This window comes from Pelodiscus sinensis, chromosome 1, assembly GCF_052426305.1.
Source record: "Pelodiscus sinensis isolate ZL-2025 chromosome 1, ASM5242630v1, whole genome shotgun sequence".
Lineage (NCBI taxonomy): Eukaryota > Metazoa > Chordata > Testudines > Trionychidae > Pelodiscus > Pelodiscus sinensis.
In genome coordinates, this window is record NC_143052.1 from 255,966,330 (window position 1) to 255,988,775 (window position 22,446).

At 45.7% G+C, this 22,446-nt stretch overlaps 1 protein-coding gene across 5 annotated transcripts in view; it reads left to right on the forward strand.

Moving 5' to 3' along the window:
* Positions 1-22,446, forward strand: part of UGGT2 (UDP-glucose glycoprotein glucosyltransferase 2) — a 190,882-nt gene that overhangs the window by 24,121 nt on the left and 144,315 nt on the right. For 3 of the 5 annotated variants that reach the window (XM_075918804.2, XM_075918806.2, XM_075918807.2), the window contains 3 exons: positions 6,638-6,734; positions 11,854-11,926; positions 13,683-13,783. In XM_075918804.2, the coding sequence (XP_075774919.2) occupies positions 6,638-6,734; positions 11,854-11,926; positions 13,683-13,783 (271 nt within the window). Of the gene's footprint in view, positions 1-6,637; positions 6,735-11,049; positions 11,160-11,853; positions 11,927-13,682; positions 13,784-16,406; positions 16,750-22,446 lie in introns of those variants that run through there. The other 2 variants (XM_075918808.2, XM_075918809.2) reach the window with 2 other exon arrangements.

A 22,446-nucleotide genomic window follows, 5' to 3' on the forward strand; every position in this document is an offset into this window, starting at 1 on the left:
CTAATACCAAGAACGAAAAATCTATACAACACATCTCAAAGAAGACCAGTTATGGAACAGATTTGTAACTGTTTTTTTCTGGTTGATAGAACAAAAAATACTGTGAACAGTAATTGAAAAGATTAGTCTTATTCGAGTGTTCACGTGTATTCCATATAGGTGTGCGCATGCGCCATGTGCGCTCATTGTCAGAAAGTTTTTCCCTTAGCAATACCCTTTGGGCCAGCAGGGGAATCCCCTGGAGTGGTGCCGCTATAATGGCTCGTATATACCCCTGCCGGCCCTCCCCCCCTCATTCCGTATTACCACCCTCTACGGTTGTTGGAGTGTGCTTTGCTCTTGCTTTGCGAGTGTGACTTAGCAGTTCCCGTTGTTCTCCTTAGTTACGTGAATAGATTTTATCTTCTGTAAATAGTTCTTATTATCTAGTGTATATAGTTGTTTTTTGGCTAGGGGTTCACATTGTGTCCAGTGCCTTGTGTGGGGCATGCCCGGACCCTAAGGCTTCAAGTCCTATGTGAAGTGTCAGAAGTCCATGCCCTGCAGAGATCCTCCCAATCCTGTTTAAAGTTCCTTGGTGAGGCTCACCTTTCCTACTCCTGTAAGGTCTGCAAGAGCTTCAAGCCGTAGTCCAAGCTTGAGAGGGAGTCCCACATGAAGATTCTTCTCATGGAGACTGCTTTTCATCTGGCATCAGCGTTGGACTCATCACCGGTGACATAGAGTATTCCAGCTCCAGTGCGTGAGGCACCCAGTCAGTCGTATGCCTCTCCAGCGCTGTGTAGACCTTGGCACTGATCACAGTCTCCTGTGCCTCAGAAGAAGCAAAGACCTAGCAGAGGCAGGGCTCTGTTGAGGCACATGCCGAAAGTACGCCCTCAGTTGGGGCACTTGGCGTGGGGAAGATCGATACCTAGGGTTCCTGTGTTGGGTCAGAATTAGGGATGTGACAGTGTAGTCGACTAACTGATTAACCAATAAGCCAAAACTTATAGGCTAATGCTATAGACTACACGCATTTCCCGCCCTCCCCTTGCCAGTAATTGTTTAGCAGGCTTGGCAGCAACCTGGCTCAGTCCTGGCTTACAATGGACCTGGGACCTATCCCTACTGCGGCTCTGCATTTAAACTGTATTAGGAGTGGGTGGACAGGTAGCCCAGTTCAGGTCCAACTTGTACCGAGTCTGGGAGCTCAGTTCTCCCTTAGACAGGGGCTGCTGCTACTCTGCACTGCTGCCTCTGTATCAGAGGTAGCAGCCCAGGGTGACAGGCGGACTGGCTCCCCTTGCAGACCAGCACCTGCCTGGCGTTCTGCCTCCTGCCTCTGATACAGAGTCAGCAGTGTAACGTCTCAGGGTGCAAGCCTCGCCCCCGGGGACTATAGAATAGTTGACTAACAGGTAAGAATTCTTGAGGTTACTAGACTTTTCAGTTAACTGATATTTAACATCCTTAGTCAGCATCAGCTCATCCCATACTGTGATCCCAGCCCAGGGGAGGACCTTGCAGAGGTGAAGCCAATGACTCCAGACACTTTTGAGGCACTTAGAGACCTCATTGAACTCACTTAGTCCCCGGCTTTTGCCTCTGATTCCACAAGGGATTGGGACTCAAGGCTGCCCCATACTGCTACCCTGGCACTAGGGCCTTCAGCACCGGCCCTGAGGGGACACCATCGGTCTCCTCTGGGACCAGCAGTGGGCCTGGTGCCAGCACCAGCTCCAGTTGTAGGCCTGGCACCGTCCTCGGTCTTGGCTCACTCTGTGCACCTGGCTATGATGCACAGAACCCCAGCACCAAGCCCCATAATTCCATGTCCTCCTTGGGGCATTACGGGAAGCCTAAATCTTTGTCCAAGCACTCACCGGTCCCCGGTCTCCACGGCTGCACCACCTCCCTGGTCAGCCTCCGATTACTCCACCAACTCGGAGTCCTAGTTGGTATTCTCTTCGACATGTGCCTCCAGGTCCAGGTCTTGGCACCACTTGTACTCCGGGCATCTCTCCTAGCACCAGAGTGCTTCTGTACAGCTGTCTTGACCACCTCAGCCTGCTCCTGTCCAGCCGGTGCAGCCTGCCTGGCCACCTGAGTGACAGGCCCCTGTCCAGTGGCCATTCTGGACCCCCTGGGCTTACCATTAGGCCTAGGGTGCGGGACCTTCCAGACTGGAGTCGGTCTATTCAGGACCCAGGGCTCCCCCGTTGGCAACTCCAATGCCCTGCTCCCCTATGTTGGGGTGTTCGCAGGGCCTGAGGTCTGTTTCAGCCAGGGCTACTGAAGAAGGTGTGGCATGCCTAGCTTAGCCATCAACCATGGCCCTATTGGTAGCCTTGCAGGGCTTCTCCCATCACCAGGACCTGGAGGAGGTCATCCTGAAAAGGACATCTTCCTCCTCCTCGGATGAGGCCTTGGGGGATATCCCGTTGATGCTCTCTATGGACTTGAGGTCACACCAGGGCCTTCTCAAGTTCCTGGTCCAAAGTTTAGGGGTTCAGGTTGAGAAGTTGTTGGAGGACTCAGACCTGACCGTCGACATCCTTAATGCTGGCACATCTACCAGAGTGGTGTTGAATAAAGATCACTAAGTCACTCTAGCAAACCCTGGCCTCTATCCTGCCTGCAGACAACATAAGAACATAAGAATAGCCATAATGGGTCAGACCAAAGGTCCATCCAGCCCAGTGTCCTGTCTGCCAACAGTGGCCAATGCCAGGTATCCCAGAGGGAGTGAACCGAACAGCTAATGATCAAGTGATGTCTCTACTGCCATCCACCTCCACCCTCTGACAAACAGAAGCTAGGGACACCATTCCTTACCCATACTGGCTAATAGCCATTAATGGACTTAACCTCCATGGATTTATGTAGTTGTCTTTTAAACTCTGTTATAGTCCTAGCCTTCACAACCTCCTCAGGCAAGGAGTTCCACGGGTTGACTATGCACTGTGTGAAGAAGAACTTCATTTAATTTGTTTTAAACCTGCTACCCATTAGTTTCATTTGGTGGCCCCTAGTTCTTACATAATGGGAACAAGTAAATAACTTTTCCTTATTCACTTTCTCCACACTACTCATGATTTTATATACCTCTATCATACCTCCCCTTAGTCTCCTCTTTTCCAAGCTGAAAAGTGCGTGTCTCTTTAATCTCTCTTCATATGGGACCCGTTCCAAACCCCTAATCATCCTAGTTGCCCTTCTCTGAACCTTTTCTAATGCCAGTATATTTTTTCTGAGATGAGGAGACCACATCCATACGTAGTATTAAAGATGTGGGCATACCATAGATTATAGAAGGGCAGTGAGATCTTCTCTATCCCTTTTTTAATGATTCCTAACATCCTGTTTGCTTTTTTGACTGCTGGTGCACACTGCGTGGATGTCTTCAGAGAACTATCCACGATGACTCCAAGATCTATTTCCTGATTAGTTGTAACTAAATTAGTCCCCATCATATTAAATGTAAAGAAAGTCAAGAGGTTTTATTTTGTGCCCTGGGAGGGTAATGAACACTTCTCATCCTTCGCTGGGGTCCTTAGTGGTCCAGGTCACACACCACTGTGAGAGGCAGGGTCAGCCAAGCCTGACCCACAAAAACGAGGTGAAGAAAATGGACCTTCTAGTTCTGCATAATGAACTACCAGGTGTTCCTAAGTCACTATGCCTACAATACCTGGGCTGCCATGGTCACGTTTAACGGTGCTCGTCCCTCAGGATTCCTGCTCCTAATTTAAGTCCCTTTTGGATGAGGGTAGAATCATTTCTAGGGTAGCCCTACAAGCAGCCCTGGATTCGGCAGATGCAGCTGCCCACACTGTGGCCATGGGCCTGGTGCTCTGCTGCAGCTCGTGGCTATAGGTATCTGGGGTGCTGCCTGAGCTCCAGACTACAATCCAGGACCTTCCTTTTGAGGGTCCTGGAATTTTATCGGAGTAGACCAATCACCATCTGCACAGGCTCAAAGACTCACAAGATGTGCTAAAATCCTTAAGAATTAAAACTCCTGACCCCCAGAGATGTTCCTTTCCCAATAGGAATGCATGCGATTTGTCAGGCTCATGGCTGCCTGTACATACATGGTGCAGCATGCCAGGCTTCGCTTTCATCTATTACAGCTGTGACTGACTCAGGTGCACAACCCGTCTTCCCACCTGTGGGACAGGATGGTGACAGTTCCTCCTAGAGTCCTCTGCTCCTTGGACTCATGGCTCCAGGAGGAAGTGGTCTATATAAGAGTCCCATTCTCCTGGCCTCTGCTGTCCCTCCAGCTGGTGATGGATAGATCTGACACCAGATGAGGAGCTCATATCAGAGACATGAGGACACAAGGTATGTGGTCCTGGGAGGAACTCTTCCTACACGTACACGTTTGGGAGCTGTGGGCAGTCTGTCTCAGGTATCAGACATTTTTCCCTGCTCTTGGGCAGGCGTATCCTTATCCTGTCCAACAATACGACAGTGGTCTTCTACATAAACAGGCATGGTAGTACTTGTTCCCCTTCCCTGTGGCTTCAATAGAACATTTGCCCAGTAGCTCTTATGGACCAGCTGAGCAGGCCATTTGTGAGTCACGAGTTGTCTGTCAGGGCAGATGTTGCCCTCCAAATCTTTCACAGGTGAGGGTTTTCCCCATCTGGATCTGTTCTCCACCTGCCAGAACAGTACGTGTCCCTGATTCTGCTCCTTCATGGGGATTGGTTGAGGGTCTTTGGGGGATGCCTCCTCACTCATTGGCCTAGGGGCCTGCATTACTCATTCCTCCTGTTTCCTCGGTACACAGTGACCCTGAAGGCACAGGAGTTTGGAGCCTCCCTCATCGTCATAGCAGCAACGTGACCGAAGCAGCACTGGTTCACGTCACTCCTCAGCCTCTCTCTCGAGAGGCCGATAGCCCTTCCTTTGTTCCTGGATGTGATAATGCAGGATTTCAGCAAGCTCCATTATCCAAACCTGCAGTTCCTGCTCCTCATGGCTTGAAAGCTCCATGATTGACAGCCCTGGAGCTTTAGTGTTCAGAATAGGTGCAGGAGGTCTTACTAGGGAGTAGGAAGACTTCCACTAGAGCCACATATCTGGCTAAATTGAAGTGATTCGCTATTTGGGCTACTCAACAGAGAATGTCTCCCATGGACGCCCCAGTCCCATTGGTCCTGGACTACCTCCTTGATCTAAGAATTCAGGGGTTGTCCTCCTCTTCCATCAGGGTCCACCGAGTGGCTATCTCCGCTTTTCACTCAGGCTCCCAGGGTAAGAGGCTTTTCGCAGACCCCATGGTCCAACAGTTACTGAGGGGCTAGAGAAGGCTTTACCCACATTTATGGCAACCCGTTCCTCCATGGGACTTCAGCTTAGTCTTACCAAGCTTACTGGGCCCTCTCTGAACCTATGGAGATGTATTCTCTACTTCACCTCTCCTAGAAGGTGTCATTCCTGGTGGCTATCACCTCCGCCAGATGGGGGTCAGAGCTCAGGGTGCTAACGTCAGATCCCCCTTACACTGTCTTTTTTAAGGATAAGGTCCAGCTCTGCCCTCATTTGGCCCAAGATAGTGTCTCAGTTTCATGTTTCCCAGGATATTTTCCTTCCCATGTTTTACCCCAAGCCTCATGCCTCTGATAAAAAAAACAGGGCTTACATGCATTGGATGTTAGGAGGGCCTTAGCCTTTTATTTAGATAGAATGAAAACCTTTCATAAATCCCCACAGTTATTTGTGGCAATTGCTGAGAGGCTGAAGGGCCAGCTGGTCTCTGCTCAAGGGATTTCTTTGTAGATCACTTCCTGTATCCAAGCATTCTATGATTTGGCCAGGGTGCCGGGCCCTACTTTGATGGCCCAGTCCACCAGGGCCCAGGCCTCTCTCCACAGCCTTTGCGGCTCAGGTGTTTATCCTGGACATCTGCATGGCAGCCATCTTGTCCTTGGTCCACAGCTTTGCCAACCATTCTGCGCTGGTTCACGAGGCTAGGGAGGGTGTGCTCTCAGTAGGGAAGTTCTCTGCTCCATGGAAGGTTAGGACTCCAACCCCTCCTCCTTGGTTTCTGCTTTTGAGTCAGCTACATGGAATGGACATGAGCAGTCACTTGAAGAAGAAACAGTTACTTACCTCTCGTAACAATTGTTCTTCAAGATGTGTTGCTTATGTCCATTTCAAATCCCATCTGTCTCCCCTTTATTGGAGTAGGTCGGTAAGAAGGAACTGAGGGGGTGGAGGGCCAGCAGCAGTGTGTTTCCTCTAAGCTGCGCCGCAGCACAGCTTCACAGGTAATAATTCATCAGCCCAGCCCAGTCAGAGGCTCAAGGCTTTGTGAAGCTTAGAGAGAACGCTGGCCAGCGGGGGTGTATTTGAGCCAATATAGCGGCACCACTCCAGGGGGCTCCCCTGCTGGCCCAGCGGGTAATGCTAAGAGAAAAATTTTCCAACGATGCATGCACGCAGCATGCATGCACCCACATAGAATGGATTTGAGCAACACATCTCAAAGAACAACAGTTAGGAGAGGTAAGTAAATGTTTTTTTATATTAAGTAACAACTTGTTCAAGATATTTTTAACTTGATTGTGTTAGATTATGTTCATTTCCTATTAAGGACACTTTTAAAGTTATAATTTTCACTTGTTAAAATATGTTCAAACAGAAACCAAGCTCCAGGAAAATGTATCTGTCTGGATATGGTGTGGAACTAGCTATAAAGAGTACAGAATACAAAGCAGTGGATGACATTCAGATTAAAGGTATATTTTTGTTCTGTGTATTGTGTTATTGGAGAAAATATTTCAAAATATTTGACAACATCTTGAATTGTGAGAATAATAATGCTCTGAGTATATTTACATTTTGTTGACATATACAGGCAGTCCCCGACTTACGTGGATCCGACTTACGTTGGATCCCTAGATACGAACGGGGTGAGGCAACTCCCGCACATGCGCAGCAGCATTCCCGGGGCTCGCTCACCTGGGTCCTAGGATCCTCCTCCTCCTCGGGCTGGCTCCGACTGGGGTCCCGCAGAGCTGCCGGGCAGAGGAAAAGTGCCTCCCCACGCCCGCTGCCCCCCCCCACCTCCCTGCCAGCAACAGGCTGCCCCCTCCCCTGAGCAACAGGCTGCCGAACAGCAGACAAAAGCAGCCTCTCTGCCCCTCCTCCCCTCTATACATGCTGGGCTCCCAGAGCGCAGCAGCGTCCCCGGGGCTCGCTCACCGGGGTCCTAGAATCCACCTCCTCCTCCTCTTCGGCCAGCTCCTCCGGCCTGCCGGCTCCAACTGGCCTCTGCCTGCAGCAGCTGGCCACAGGGACAGGGATCCCGCAGAGCTGCCGGGCAGAGGAAAAGTGCCTCCCCACGCCCGCTGCCCCCCCCCCCCCCCCGCGGCCTCGCATCCTGCATGCCTCCCCCCTCCCCCCCTGCCAGCAACAGGCTGCCCCCTCCCCTGAGCAACAGGCTGCCGAACAGCAGACAAAAGCAGCCTCTCCGCCCCTCCTCCCCCTATACATGCTGGGCTCCCTGGGCAAACAAAGACTCCACCAAAACAAACAAAGTGCTGGCCTCATTGTGTTAGCAAAAAAAGGACCCTCCTCCTAGAACCCTGGGTGGTGTGTGGAAATAAAGCTATTAGCTCAAAGCATGGTGCAGAGCTGTTTGGTATTTGATGAGTTACTCCTTTAGTCCTGAGTTTGTCACAGGGACAGAAATAGATGTGAAATCTTCTGAACAGGGGAACAGACAGCAAAACAAACATTAGAGGGGAGTTAACCTTTCCCTATGCTATCCAAAACTAAAAAAAATGTTTGGCTAGAGTTTCCCCTACAATATGTACCAGTTCCGACTTACATACAAATTCAACTTAAGAACAAACCTACAGTCCCTATCTTGTACGTAACCCGGGGACTGCCTGTATAGTTAATTTTTACAGGATATGTTAAAAGTAGTCTCAGGCGTTGAGATTAACTTAGAACTCTGTACCCATGTTTTATAGACGAAAATATTTAAGGCTAGGAAGTTATTTACTAGTAGCTATTGTTCTCTGAAGATATACATCATCCAAAGCCCATATTCCTTCTTCCCCTGTAAATTGAAGGTTCTTTAATCTTCTTAATAATTTTAGTATTCTGTCTCTATCTGTTAAGTTATCTCTAAAGTGTCTAGTAACATTGTCTAGGTACTAGGTTTTTATACATATGAAAATAATTTCACTTCCTTGATGGGAAAAAATTTGCCTGTTGAAGCACATTCACTTTCAGAGACTGAAATAAGACACATACAGTTGAAACAAATGACTTTAATACTTTAGACTTAGAGAGATCCCTCAAACGTTGCATAGAAGTCAAAATCCAAGAGTAGCAATTTATTATGTATATCTTCATAAAACAATAACACATCATGTTCAGTTTCTACGTGGAAGTGTTTACAGCCACAGCCACAGCCATGTGTCTGTTGTATTTCTTTCCTCCTACCTCAGTACATGCTGCCTGATAGAGTGGGAGGCTACATTAACAACAATGTGCTAACCCTTGAGAGCTCAGCTGAGTGCTAGTTTATCATTTAGTAGCAAGACACTAGTTGAGAAATACTCTACCCTCTGACTCCACAACCTCAATCAAGCTTCACAAACATCATTTTTGTGTACAGTATTACATTGTTTAAAACTCATTGTGTGTGTGTGTGTGTGTGTGTGTGTGTGTATATATATACACATACTCTCATTTTTCAGTTGAAAAAAATTCTCTGGAACCTACCCCTCACCCCATTAATTTCTACAGGGAAATAGGATTCACTTAACATCCTTTTGCTCAAAGTAGCACTTTTCAGGAACTTAACTACAACGCTAAGCGAGGAGTTACTATGCTATGTACAGCTAAGTCTACTGCTAATACCTTTTCTCAGGACTGGGTGTAAGAAGCCATAGGACTGATTTCCTTCAGTTGAGCCAGGAGCTAAGCCTAGCTGAACTGATTGGCTGAAAAGTGCCCATAAACCTGCATGTAAGCTCAGCACAAAGGAGCAGGCCACTTGCTGCTCAACACTAACATCTGCAACTGTGTCTGCCTTGTATCTGGCCTTGCTCTCAGGTTGTTCCTGTCTAGTTTCAATTTGTTCTTGTCTTTTTCCAGCCCTTCTCCATAGCCCAGCTTCTGACTCTGATTCTTGTTATTGAGTCCTGGCTCTGGTCTGATCCTTGGTTTGATTCCTTGTTCTCCATCAAGTGGCATCCCTGTGGATGCTCCACTCAGGTCTCTGTGTGTCCCCGCGCCGCTTATTGGAGGTTTTTGGGGAGCAGTGCCCCTCGTGCTGTGCCTGCGCACTCTGTCTCTCATGCTCCTGCTGTTCATTGAGTGTGTGTGCGGCGCGAGGCTCCCTCAGTTCCTTTTCTACTGTCCTCAACTAAAGATGGAGTCAGAGCAGTGCTCTTCTTTTCTGATGGGAGAGACTCATGCAGCACATAAGTGCCCGCATTGTCTAAATATGACAGCCAGGGCCAGAAAAGATCGCAAAAACCTCCTCTGGGAGAAATCCCTACAACCATCAGGAGTAAGTCTGAGGAGACACAGCATTACCAGCGCTGTCCTGAGCCTCCCATTCCCTAATGCCATCAGTCTCTGGCACCATGGAGAAACACAAGACGACATCAGCCAGGAGAACTGAGTCAGAGCTTAAGCACTCAGCACCGGCTGGTGCCTCTAAGGCAACAGCACTGACAAAGCCGCATATGCCACCTCTGCCAGCCCACACAGGCACCCCTATACTGCCTGAACAAGCCGTCCCTGCAGCCTGAACCTGAATGCACTCCAGCACTGGAGCATAAGAAAGCGTCACATAAGATGCATCATTTGCAAAAAATCCCCACAGCTGAGTACACTTCTGGGACCAGGAACCTGTTTACTGCACTCGCCAGTGTTGTCTCACGCAAATGTGCACAGGCACATGCCAGAAAGGGCTCCCCATTCTCCTATGCTATTGTCACCACAAACTAACTACGGTAACAGGCAGAGGTGTAGATTTTCATCATGCCATTCATCCCTATCAGGATCAGTGGCTTCCTGGCATTCATATCGGGTTCATTCATGCCCAAACCTGCAACCCCCGGTGCCACCTTGGGACTTGAACCTTGTTCTTGACATGCTCACCAGGCCACCCTTTGAACCATTAGCCACTACATCACCACAATACCTGTCCATGAAGGTGGCCTTCATAGTGGCAATAACATCAGCAAGACATGTAGACAAAATTGCAGTCCTCATGGCCGATCCACCTTTCACTACGTTTACAAAAGGTAAAGTTATACTCAGGCCTTACCCTAAGTTCCTTCCCAAGGTCATATCCGACTTCCACCTAAACGAACTCATACACTTATCTTCGTATTTTCCTAAACTACATACCTTCTCCAAAGAGGATGCAAGACGAATTATTGCGTTATACTTTACATAGAACTAAAGAAACCGGAAAGTCGGATAGGCTCTTCATCTCTTGGTCCGGGTCACATAGGGGAACAGCCGTCTCATCGCAACGTATATCCAAATGGATTGCCTGCTGCATATACACAGTTTATGAACTTTTTGGGAAGCAACCACCACAGATTATCAGGGCTCACTTAACATGTACGTTGGCCACAACAATGGCCTTCCTACATAACGTACCATTGGTGGACTTTTGTAGAGCAGCTACATGGTCCTTCCATCACACCTTCACACAATATTACACCCTACAGAAAGGACCCATACCCGCCACATCTTTGGTAGATGCGGTCCTTCCTTCCCCTACATGAATGACTCCAGTGCCCACCGCCGTCTGGCAGTACTGCTGCTAAGTCACCTGAGTAGAGCACCCACAGGGACATCACTCGATGGAGAAGTAGTAGTTACCCTGTTATGCAGTAACGATGGTTCTTTGAGATGTGTGTCCCTGTGGGTGCTCTGCTATCCTCCCTTCCTCCCCTCTGCTTGGAGCTCTTTAATGGACTTCAGGTAGAAAAGGAACAGAGGGAGGCTCGCACTGCTCGTGCACTCAACGAATGACAGGAGCGCAAGACACGGAGTGTGCAGGCACGGTGCGAGGGGCACTGCTCACCAAAAACCTCCGATCAGCAGTGCGTGGATGCTCTGAGACCTGAGTGGATCACCCAGACAGGGACATGCATCTTGAAGAACCATCATTATTGCATAGGGTGAGTAACTAGTTCTTTCTGAATCTTACATTTGTTCCATGGCTCTGGCTCCTATCTCCTGAACCCATCTCTAACCACTAGGTCAGATTGCCCAAGTTCTGTTCCTGACATAGGGTAGCTTTTGTAGAGTACATCAGGCCTAAGAATGGCAATGTACAATTATTAGCATGTAATTAAAGCGTTTGTCCTTATCTGGGAAAGGAAATTGTGTAGCAAGAGAGGATGAAGGTACAGTATTTGGAGTTGTATGTGGAAGCTGGCAGGGTTCAAAACCAATACTGCTCATCTCTTATTTTATGAATTTAAATTCATACTTTATTTGAAAAATAGAACCCAATAATATTTGATTATCCACAATGGTTACCATTTGATCAAATTGAGAAAAAGTCATTTTAAGAAGTGAAACTGTTAGCTGCACTGTCTAGCATATATTTTTAAAAAAAAATTATTTAAACAGTAAACACTTCTCTAATTATTTTAAAAAATAAAATAAAACTATAGGATCACATAACCTCTAAAGAGCTATTCTAAAGCCAAAATAATAATCTGCAAATTGGAATCACATTTGAGAAGTATACATTTAGTTTGTATAATTGTAATGGCAGGATGTTCTTTAACAGTTTTATAATTTTGGGAAATCAAATGTACTGGTAATTTTTTTGTTTTGTGTTTTATGTGTGGTCTGTGTGTTCAGCCACAAATGACACAACGGAAAAGGAAGATGACGAGGCAAGTGAAATCCAAGGGTTTCTCTTTGGCAAATTGAAGTGAGTTAATTTAATTTACAATTACATTTCTTCAGTTGTCAAATAGTTGTTTTTGTTCTTAAAATAAAAGTCCAGACATATGATGTGAAAATGTATTGTGGCAATGTGTTGACCTAATATTATCTAAAATACTAGTTTAATTTTGTGTGTTTGTGTACTTCCCTGTTTAACTGTATTTATAAATTATTTATTCTCATTTCAGATTATTAAATATAACATTTTGATATTCTTGGCATATGTATATAACCAAACTTTTTAACAGAAAATGTAGTTGGATTGATACTCTTAGAATGTAGACAGAATCAACTGATTTTCCTAAAGTAAGGCAGAAATTAAAATAAAGAAAATGTTTCTAGTGATGCTGGAACAGTTTGTATAGTGGGAGTGCTGAGAGCCATTGAACCAGACTGTAAATCCAGCACCTCTAGTTCCAGCACCTATGCTTATTTCCCATCCTGCTCCCTGCAACCCCCCTGAACAACTTCAAGGAACACTAGGCCTTCCTTAACAGGGTGTCTGCCAACTTGAACTTAACAATTGAAGAGGTTGTGGAGGAGTCTGACAAATCTTCAGTGTGATCTCCTCCTCCACACCAGCCCAGGTCATGCAGCTTATCCACTCAGGAGTCCCTAAGATTGCCAAATCACTGTGAAAGATCCCTGCCTTTTCTAAGAAGGCAGAAAAGAGGCATTACTTCCCTGCAGAAAGCTTCATAACTCTGTATGCATTCCTTTCAGTGGCAACACTGGTCATGTCCACTGTTAATGAAAAGGGCAGACAGGGCCAGGTCAGTAGTTCATCTAAAAAAAATGAAGCCAAAGGCTGTACTTTTTGGGAGAAAGATCTATTTGATGGCAAGTCCACTTGGCCACTATTTTGGCCTTCCATCCACCACTCAAAGGCAGTCACTGTAGAATTTCACAGCACCACCTTCATTACCGACACCTTTGACCAATGGGACCTGTGAGATTGTGCTGAGCAGGGCAGTATGTGAAGACTCTGCTCACCTTCCCATGGCGGCACACAAAAGAGGCACATGGCTCCCACAGCCAGCCTTTCTGAACAGCATTCAGGGGTGGGGCAGAAAGAGGAAATGGGAGGCACACAGAGCCCTCTATATGAATGGGAAAATGAGGCACCTTGGTATGTAGGGGAGGAATGGAGAACACACAAAGGTCCTGTCATGGGTGGGGAGGTTGCAGAGAGCCCTTGAATTAAAGGACAATAGAAGGCTAGCACATAGGGAGATTCTGGGGATGAGTGGAAGGATTCAAGGGACCTCTGGTATATGAAATAAGATCAGCCTGCAGAAGCAACAAAGTGTGTGAACTTCTTATATGTAATACAGTTTGGTAGGTGATTATGGTGAAAATAGTTTAAGGACATATGCAAAATACAATTCTTATGTAACTCCACTTGGTACAAAGTTAATTTCATAGACAACATCATTGTCTAGTTGCTAGAAATGTATTGGTTAAATAACTCATCGACTTATTTAGGATCTGACTTAGAGAATTACTGAGTAATTGCCATTCTCCTTGAAATCATAAATGGAAGCTGTTCATAGTTAGTATTTTCAAGATGAGTCCCTGAAATTGTAACCACATTCATAAATCCTAATCTCTGTTTATAGAAGTGAATTAGAAGTATTAAATTCTTGTTTGTTACCTTAAATATCAAACCATGATGAAGCCATAAATAGTTTTGTAAGTGACGGAGGGAGGTAATTTGATTTTTTTAAAATGTTTTGGTTTAGACAAATGTATCCTGACCTTAAAGATAATCTGAAGGAGTTCAGAAAACACCTAATTGAAAGTGCTAATAACTTGGAACCTCTGAAAGTTTGGGAGTTACAAGGTATGTATTTGGTATGCTGTGCTTGTTTGTTGGTTTGTGCGTTTACTCTTATTTTGTTTAATTCTTCTTTGCTGAGTTGGTGATTATAAAAGCTATAACAAAAACTGCTTTTCTTCTTCAAGTGTGTGTCCCTGTATGCTGGACTTCAGGTTTCACAGTCACTCTAGGACCTGGGGATGTTTCCCTAGCAGTGTCTATCTGGTCCACGCCTGCACCTCTGCCACCTTAGGCTATGTACCAGAGAAAAAAAGGGAGCTGCTGGTCTGCAGTCACTTTGGTTCCTCCTCACTACTCTTGGGAGCTTTAGGGTTCATACTGACTTCTTAACATCTCTCTGCTAATAATTTTAATATTTTGTAGTTAATTTGTTATGAGATATTTTTATGGGTTTGGTTCCCTAATTCTTGGAACTACCAGTCCAGCATGGAGAATTATATCTGTGTAAGCTCACACACATCCCATCAGCCTAATCTTGGTTATCTTCATTTTCAGAAGTATATGCTAAAAATACTCAGCTTTAAGCGCTGCATCAAAGGTCACAAGTCACTCCTGGTTATATACTATGAAGACACATATGTAAATGCTTTTGCCTTGCATTTGGAAAGGACAAATCATTTCCAAAGTCACATGACTTTGTATAATTTTTGGAAGAAATTAAAGGAGAGGCATTTTCCACTGAGAGGCTGTCAGAATGGATCTTGTGGTGCATCATACTCTTATTAGGTGAACTTTGAAGTGAGAGCACACTCAATAAGAACTCAAGCAGCATAGGTAGCTTCCTTTACAGACGGACCTGTTACTGACATTTGCAGAGCAGCAACTTGGAGCTCTGTTCACAGTTTTGCTAGACAATACACAGCAGCTCCTGTTGGCTGTTTGGGCAAGACAGTTCTGCAGTTTTTTGTGACATAGGACCCAACCAGATACCCACCTCCTTGACAGAGACACTATTTGTGAATCACCTTGTTATAAATAGGAGCTGCTAAAGAGAATCTGACTTACCTGAAGAGTGAGGAAAGGGTTAAGCAACTGGAGATGCACCTAAGGAGGGGGTTCGGGCAGCCAGCCAATAAAAATGCAGATAGGAATTTCAAACAGGGAAAGAGTTTTTCTTTCTCTTTTTTGTTTGAGATCAGAGCCGTTTCTCCCAGGTATTGAGGAAGATGGGAGACAAGTTGTCTCTCCAAGGCTGGACTTCTTCAAATGTGTAAGTTGGGAAAAGTTTAGATAGTCCATTAGGGTTTATTGTTCTCCTTCTTTAGGGATTTGGAAATCACGTCTGATCTGACTAATTGTTTTTCTCTTTTGGGACTAATGATTACAGCCCAGGGATTTTCCCTGAGTCTGTCACTTCATGGCTATCTAATACCTAGTCATTTATTATGCTTGCAACAGTGGTTTTGTTTTGATAATAAAAGAGTTTTCCTCTTTGTTTTGATTAACCAGTATTGGTTGATTGTTGTGTCCTTACGTTTATGTGCCTAGTTACCCAGGCAAAGTCCATTGTTCTCTGCAGATTTCCTCAGTTTGTTTTCCCAACTCCAAGCAAAACAGAGGTTGGAGATGGGGGGAGAGCTTTACTTTAGGGAGAGGATTCCCAAGAGACCTCTTCCCTGGAAAAGGGTTTATTTTATATGTTATTAACCCACTTGGGTGGTGGCAGCAGTTTCTTTTGGGTCTTAGGGAAACCCAGTTTATCTCTGGGAAGTTACAGTGGCAGTTCTTCAGAATCTCTACACTCAACGTGTCAGGTTGGGAAATTGAGCTGTGACACCTAAAGTGCATTGCACTTCGTGAGAAGCACTTGAAGACGGATGGACTACTCAATGGTAACTTGAGTTCTTCAAGATGTGTTTTCCCTGTGCATAGTGCACAATTCACTCTTTTCCCCTACTGTCTGATTTCCCCTGCTGGGGTCAAAAGGTAGAGAACGAGCTCAAATGGCAGCAGTCAGCAGTCTTTATTTCTGTAGTGTGGAGTCAAAGAGTAAGGAACATCTATGAACCAGATAACACTATTAGGCAAAAATCTGTGGTTCTAGACGTAGAGATTGCATTTGCAACTTTAAGTACATGACAGATAAGGACAACACTGCCATGCTGAATCAGATGAGTCACAGGTTGAGGGAGTAATTTCAAGTCAGATTGTTAAAACCAGGCAGACACTCCCAAACTGGTGATATATGGCTGGTTAGAATTTAATCAAACCAGCAATTTATGCTTCTTCTTCGAGTGATTGCTGATGTGCATTTCAAGTGCACAGTCATTGAAAAACTTTTCCCTAGCAGGAACCCATAGATGAGCAGGAGAGACCCCTAGAGTGGCGCCAGTATGGCAAGGTATATAGCCCCCTGCCAACTATCCCCTCGCTGAGTTACTTCTTACCGCCAGTGACAGTCATTGGAGCTAGCTTCTCTTGCCTCGGGCAAGTGTTTGTTCCCTAGCTATTGTTCGTAGATAGTTATGTCTTTCAAGTTAGTTATTTGTTAGCAGTTGATAGTTCTCTGCAGGGACTCTATGTTCTTCCCTGCTATTTGCAGGTCGTGGGACCGGACCAATCAGCCTCTGTGCAAAGCACACCATTGTCAGTGAGAAGTGCACTGGCTCTGCATAAGGAGTCGAAGAAGACCTCTCAGCACCAGTGATCATCTGCACCAAAGGCCGCTTCACAGCACCACTCCTATTCTCCAGTGCAGAAAAAGCAGCAGAGGCGAGAAAGGATCAGGTCCCTTACTTCAAAGGCTTGGAAATCCAAGGGGTTGCATTCTGAGTCAGAACACCCTTTTAAACAACCCACCCTTCTGGCACCATGAGTCTAGCACCACAGCTGATTCCATCAAGTCCGGTACCAGTGGACTCTGTCACACTAGAGCCAAATGGGAGATGTGGATATGCCTTCCAGTCCCAAAAAATATGAGGCAGCCTGGGACCGCATTGAGTTAATATCTGGATGGTTGGCGTCTCCAAGTAAGTCCCTGTCAGGATGGCCAGCACCGTCACCAATATTAGGATCGGTTCAGTCAAGAGGGAAACCCCCTATCTTGAGGAGGTCACCTTCACCTCGGCACCGTTTGCTTAGTTGGGACTGTTTGCCTTGGCATTGATCCCAGGATAGCTCCTGTACAAGGTGGAATCCTCCCGGTAATCTCACCCTGCCAAAAAGGCCACTTTTGTGGTACGTTACCACTTCCCTGTGGTCTCCACATTCCACATATATGTCAGAGTTGGAACCAGAGTCTCGTAGGTCCAGGTGGTGGTGCTTCTCATTGCATAGTCACCCATAGAGGAGGCAGGAGGTGTCAGTGTTGTGGCCTGCTCAGTGACAGGTGCCACCCCATTAGCACTTCTGGACCCCCTGGGCCTATTACCAGGCACAAACACTTGGTTTGAGGTTGATGTCAGTGGCTCTATCAGCAGGAGCACCCATCAGTGGCCTTAGGAAGAGATCCCTCCATAGGGGTTCAATCTTCCTCCCAGCAGAAGGCTCAGAATTTGGGCCTACAAAGAGGATGTCATCAAGGACAGAGATCCTATGGTGGAAATTTTGTCATCGGGGGTGGGGGTGTCTAGGGCAGCACTCCCTTTTATCAAGACATTATCCTCCACCATGAAAGCCTTGTTGCAAATCCCAGCTTTCATTCCTCCTACTGCCAATGGGGTTGAGCACAGGTACTTTGCCTCATATAAGGGGTATGAGTACTTATATACACACCCACAACCAAGTACTTTGGTGGTGGATTTGTGCCTACTTCTCAATGTGCAAAAGTCAACTCTGGCCCCCACACAGGTCTTAGAGTTGATAGGTGCCCTCATAGACTCTGTGACAGCCAGGGGATACCTTCTCTAGCCCTGTTTCAAAAGTATGTGCGAACTGATATGGGTCTGGGGGCCTTCCCCACGATGGCCTGAACCTGCCTGAAGCTGCTTGGACCCATGGCATCATGCATCTATGTCATCTGCTTTGCCAGACTATTGCAGGCGTGACTGGCCCGGGTATACAGTCCGTCTCGTCATCAGCTGGACAGGGTGCTCACTGTTTCACCATTGGTGATAGAGAATCTTCATCAGCAACAGTGACGATGAGGAGGAGATCTCATTCTCCCCATGACACTCATTGCGAAAGCCAGCTGCACAGATACAGCTACAGCAGCAGATGGCTGAGCCCCAGATGTGGTAGCCTTTTCCATGGTTCCCTCCCATCCTGCTCCCACAACCTTGGCAGGGATGGGACCCTTTTGGTACCTTAAAATCTCAAGTACCGGCACCTCAACTGATGCCACTACCCAGGCCTCAGATAGTGGCCCACAGGCCCCCTATACCCATGAAATCTGACATAATGCAGGAGGAAATAGTGGACTTGCATGATTCTCAGGGCAAAGATACATTATATCCATTGCACATCTTGTCCTCTTCCCCTGATAAGACATTATTGCCCCCTATGCCAACTGTGAGGCACAATTTCAAGTCTTCTCAAGGCTTATACAAAAGGGTGGCTAATACCCTCAACATCTTATTGGTTAAGCTTCCCGAGATGCAGCACAAACTCACCAACATATTACAGACCTCACCTTCATCAAAGATTGCACTGCCAGTCAATGAGGCCATATTGAACCCAGCAAAAATCATATGGCTAACACCAGCTTCTATTTGCCCCAACATCCAAAAGAACAGACAGGAATTATTATATCCCAGCGAAAGGGGCTGAATTTTTATTCACACACCCAGCACCAAATTCCTTGGTTGTTGATGCATCCAGCAACAGAAGCAAGCAAATGTGATATAAATCCACCCCTTATGACAAGGAATAGAAGAGGCTTGATATTCTGGGCAGAAAATCATATTTATCTGCCCTCCGTCCTGAGCAGAATAGCTAATTATGAGGTGCTGTTAGCAAAGTATACATATCAGCATTTTGAGAACATGACCAATTTTATTGAATGACTACCTGACGATAGTAAGGGTTCCTTGCAGTCCAACATAAATGAGGGCTTCCTTATAGCTAAGATGGCAATGCAAACGTCCCTTGACATAGCTAATACTGTAGCATGATCCTTAGCTACGTCAGTAGTCATGCAGTGTATCTCCTGGCTGCACCTCTCAGGATTCCCTAGGGAGGTACAGAATACTGTTGAGAATCTTCCATTTGAGTGCCAAAATTTTTTCCACGACCACAGATGCCTCACTAGATTCGCTCAAGGACTCATGAGTGATATTAAAGACCCTGGGCATGTATGTTCCCCAACCAAGGAAGAAACTACATTAAACAATTCACACCTCAGAGCAGAGCATCCTCATTGTACTCATCCCAGAGAAGCTATGATTTAAGAAGGAGACAGAGGCAACAGAAACATAGAGAAACACAGAAACAACCTACCACGTCCCAGTCCACCAACAGCTGACAAACTTTTCGAACATCTGGTCAAGGGTTTGACATCGTTTCCAACAAATGCTTGATAGCAATTCAATCTGCAGTCCTTTTACCATGCATGGGTCGATATCACCACACACAATTGGGTCTCAGAAGTCAGACAGAAAGGCCTCACGATACCATTCACCAAATTCCCTCCAGCCAAAACCCTTCTCTGTCCCTCTTCAGGGACCCTTCTCATGAGTCTCTGCTACAACAGGGCTGTGTCTACATTGGCATCCCTTTCCGGAAAAGGGATGCTAATGAGACACATCGCAATTGCATTTGCATTTACATGGCTGCCGCTTTTTTCCGGCTTGGGGATAAGCCGGAGAAAAACACCAGTCTAGACGTGATTCTCCGGAAAATAAGCCCTTTTCCGGAGGATTTCTTATTCCTACTTTCAAGTAGGAATAAGAAATCCTCCGGAAAAGGGCTTATTTTCCGGAGAATCACGTCTAGACTGGCGCTTTTCTCCGGCTTATCCCCAAGCCGGAAAAAAGCGGCAGCCATGTAAATGCAAATGCCGCGAGGGATATTTAAATTCCCCGCGGATTTGCAATTGCGATGTGTCTCATTAGCATCCCTTTTCCGGAAAGGGATGCCAATGTAGACACAGCCCAGGAGATAAACAGATTACTCCAGATTGGGGCAAACGAAATTGTACCAGCTCATCACAGGGGAAGAAGATTCTACTCAAGATACTTCTTCTTTCCAAAAAAATCAGGAGGCTGTAGACCCATCCTGGACTTACACAGACTGAACAAATATCTAAAAAAGCAATGATTCACTATGGTAACTCTAGCAAAGGTAATTCCATCCCTGGCACAAGGAAACTAGATGTTGTCTTCAACCTTCAGGATGTCTATTTTCACATATCAATTTTATTGTCACATAGAAAATTTCTAAGATTTACTCTAAAGCACCAACATTATCAGTACTGGGTCTTCCCATTCGGCCTGTCCTCTGCACCCAGAGATTTTCCAAAATATTGGCCGTGGCAGTAGCTCATCTCAGAAACTGGGGCATAATAATCTTCCCATATCTGGATGATTGTCTAACTATGGCATGTTCAGAACATGAGGCCATCCCATCCACTGCAAAGACAATCCATCTATTCGCATCTCTAAGGAATAAGGGATCTTCTGGAAAAGGCTTTATTTTCCGAAAGATTCCGTCTAGACTGGCGCTTTTCTCCGGCAAAGCCCCGAGCCGGAAAAAAGCGGCAGCCATGTTCATGCAAATGCCGCGGGGAATATTTAAATCTCCCGCAGCATTTGCAATTCCAACTGGTCTCATTAGCATCCCTTTTCCGGAAAAGGGTGCCAATGTAGACACAGCCAGGGGGAAAAATAACTGAGGAGAGTTGGCAGTTTTTCAAAGGGACATTGTTAAGGGTCCAAAAGCAAGCTATTCCGCTGTGTTGGAAAGATAGAAAATATGGCAAAAGACTGCCTTGGCTTAACCACGAGATCTTGCATGATCTAAAAATAAAAAAGAAGTCATATAAAAAATGGAAAGTAGGACAAATTACAAAGGATGAATATAGGCAAACAACACAGGAATGCAGGGGCAAGATTAGAAAGGCAAAGGCACAAAATGAGTTCAAACTAGCTACAGGAATAAAGGGAAACGAAAGCTTTTTTATAAATACATTAGAAGCAAGAGGAAGACCAATGACAGGGTAGGCCTACTGGTCAGTGAGAAGGGAGAAACAGTAACAGGAAACTTGGAAATGGCAGAGATGCTCAATGACTTCTTTGTTTCGGTCTTCTCTGAGAAGTCTATAGGAATGCCTAACATAGTGAATGCTAGTGGGAAGGGGGTAGGTTTAGAAGATAAAATAAAAAAAAGAACAAGTTAAAAATCACTTAGAAAAGTTAGATGCCTGCAAGTCACGAGGGCCTGATGAAATGCATCCTAGAATACTCAAGGAGCTGATAGAGGAGGTATCTGAGCCTCTAGCTATCATCTTTGGAAAATCATGGGAGACAGGAGAGATTCCAGAAGACTGGAAAAGGGCAAATATAGTGCCCATTTATAAAAAGGGAAATAAGACCAACCCAGGAAACTACAGACCAGTTAGTTTAACTTCTGTGCCAGGGAATAAGTAATTAAGGAGAAATCATCTGTAAACACTTGGAAGGTGGCAAGGTGATAGGGAACAGCCAGCATGGATTTATAAAGAATAAATCATGTCAAACCAATCTGATAGCTTTCTTTGATAGGATAACGAGCCTTGTGAATAAGGGAGAAGCAGTGGATATGGTGTACCTAGACTTTAGTAAGGCGTTTGATACGTTCTCGCATGATATTCTTATCAATAAACTAGGCAAATACAACTTAGATGGGGCTACTATAAGGTGGGTGCATAACTGGCTGGATAACCGTACTCAGAGAGTAGTTATTAATGGTTCTCAATCCTGCTGGAAAGGCATAGCAAGGGGGGGTTCTGCAGGGGTCTGTTTTGGGACCAGCTTTGTTCAATATCTTCATCAACGATTTAGATATTGGCATAGAAAGTACGCTTATTAAGTTTGCAGATGATACCAAGCTGAGAGGAGTTGCGACTGCTCTCAAGGATAGATTTAGAATTGAAAATGATCTGGACAAATTGGAGAAGTGGTCTGAGGTAAACAGGATGAAGTTTAATAAAGACAAATGCAAAGTGCTCCTCTTAGGAAGGAACAATCAGTTTCACACATACAGAATGGGAAGCGACTTTTCTAGGAAGGAGTACGGCAGAAAGGGATGTAGAGGTTATAGTGGACCACAAGCTGAATATGAATTAGCAGTGTGACGCTGTTGCAAAAAAAGCAAACATGATTCTGGGATGCATTAACAAATGTGTTGTGAGCAAGACACGAGAAGTCATTCTTCCGCTCTACTCTGAGCTGGTTAGGCCTCAGTAGGAGTATTGTATCCAGTTCTGGGCACTGCATTTCAAGAAGGATGTGGAGAAATTGGAGAGGGTCCGGAGAAGAGCAACAAGAATGATTAAAGATCTAGAGAACATGACCTATGAAGGAAGGCTGAAAGAATTGGGTTTGTTTAGTTTAGAAAAGAGAAGACTGAGGGAGGACATGATAGCTGTTTTCAGGTATCTAAAAGGGTGTCATAAGGAGGAGGGAGAAAACTTGTTCATCTTGGCCTCTGAGAATAGAACAAGAAGCAATGGGCTTAAAATTGCAGCAAGGGAGGTTTAGGTTGGACATTAGGAAAAAGTTTCTGTCAGGGTAGTTAAACAGTGGAATAAA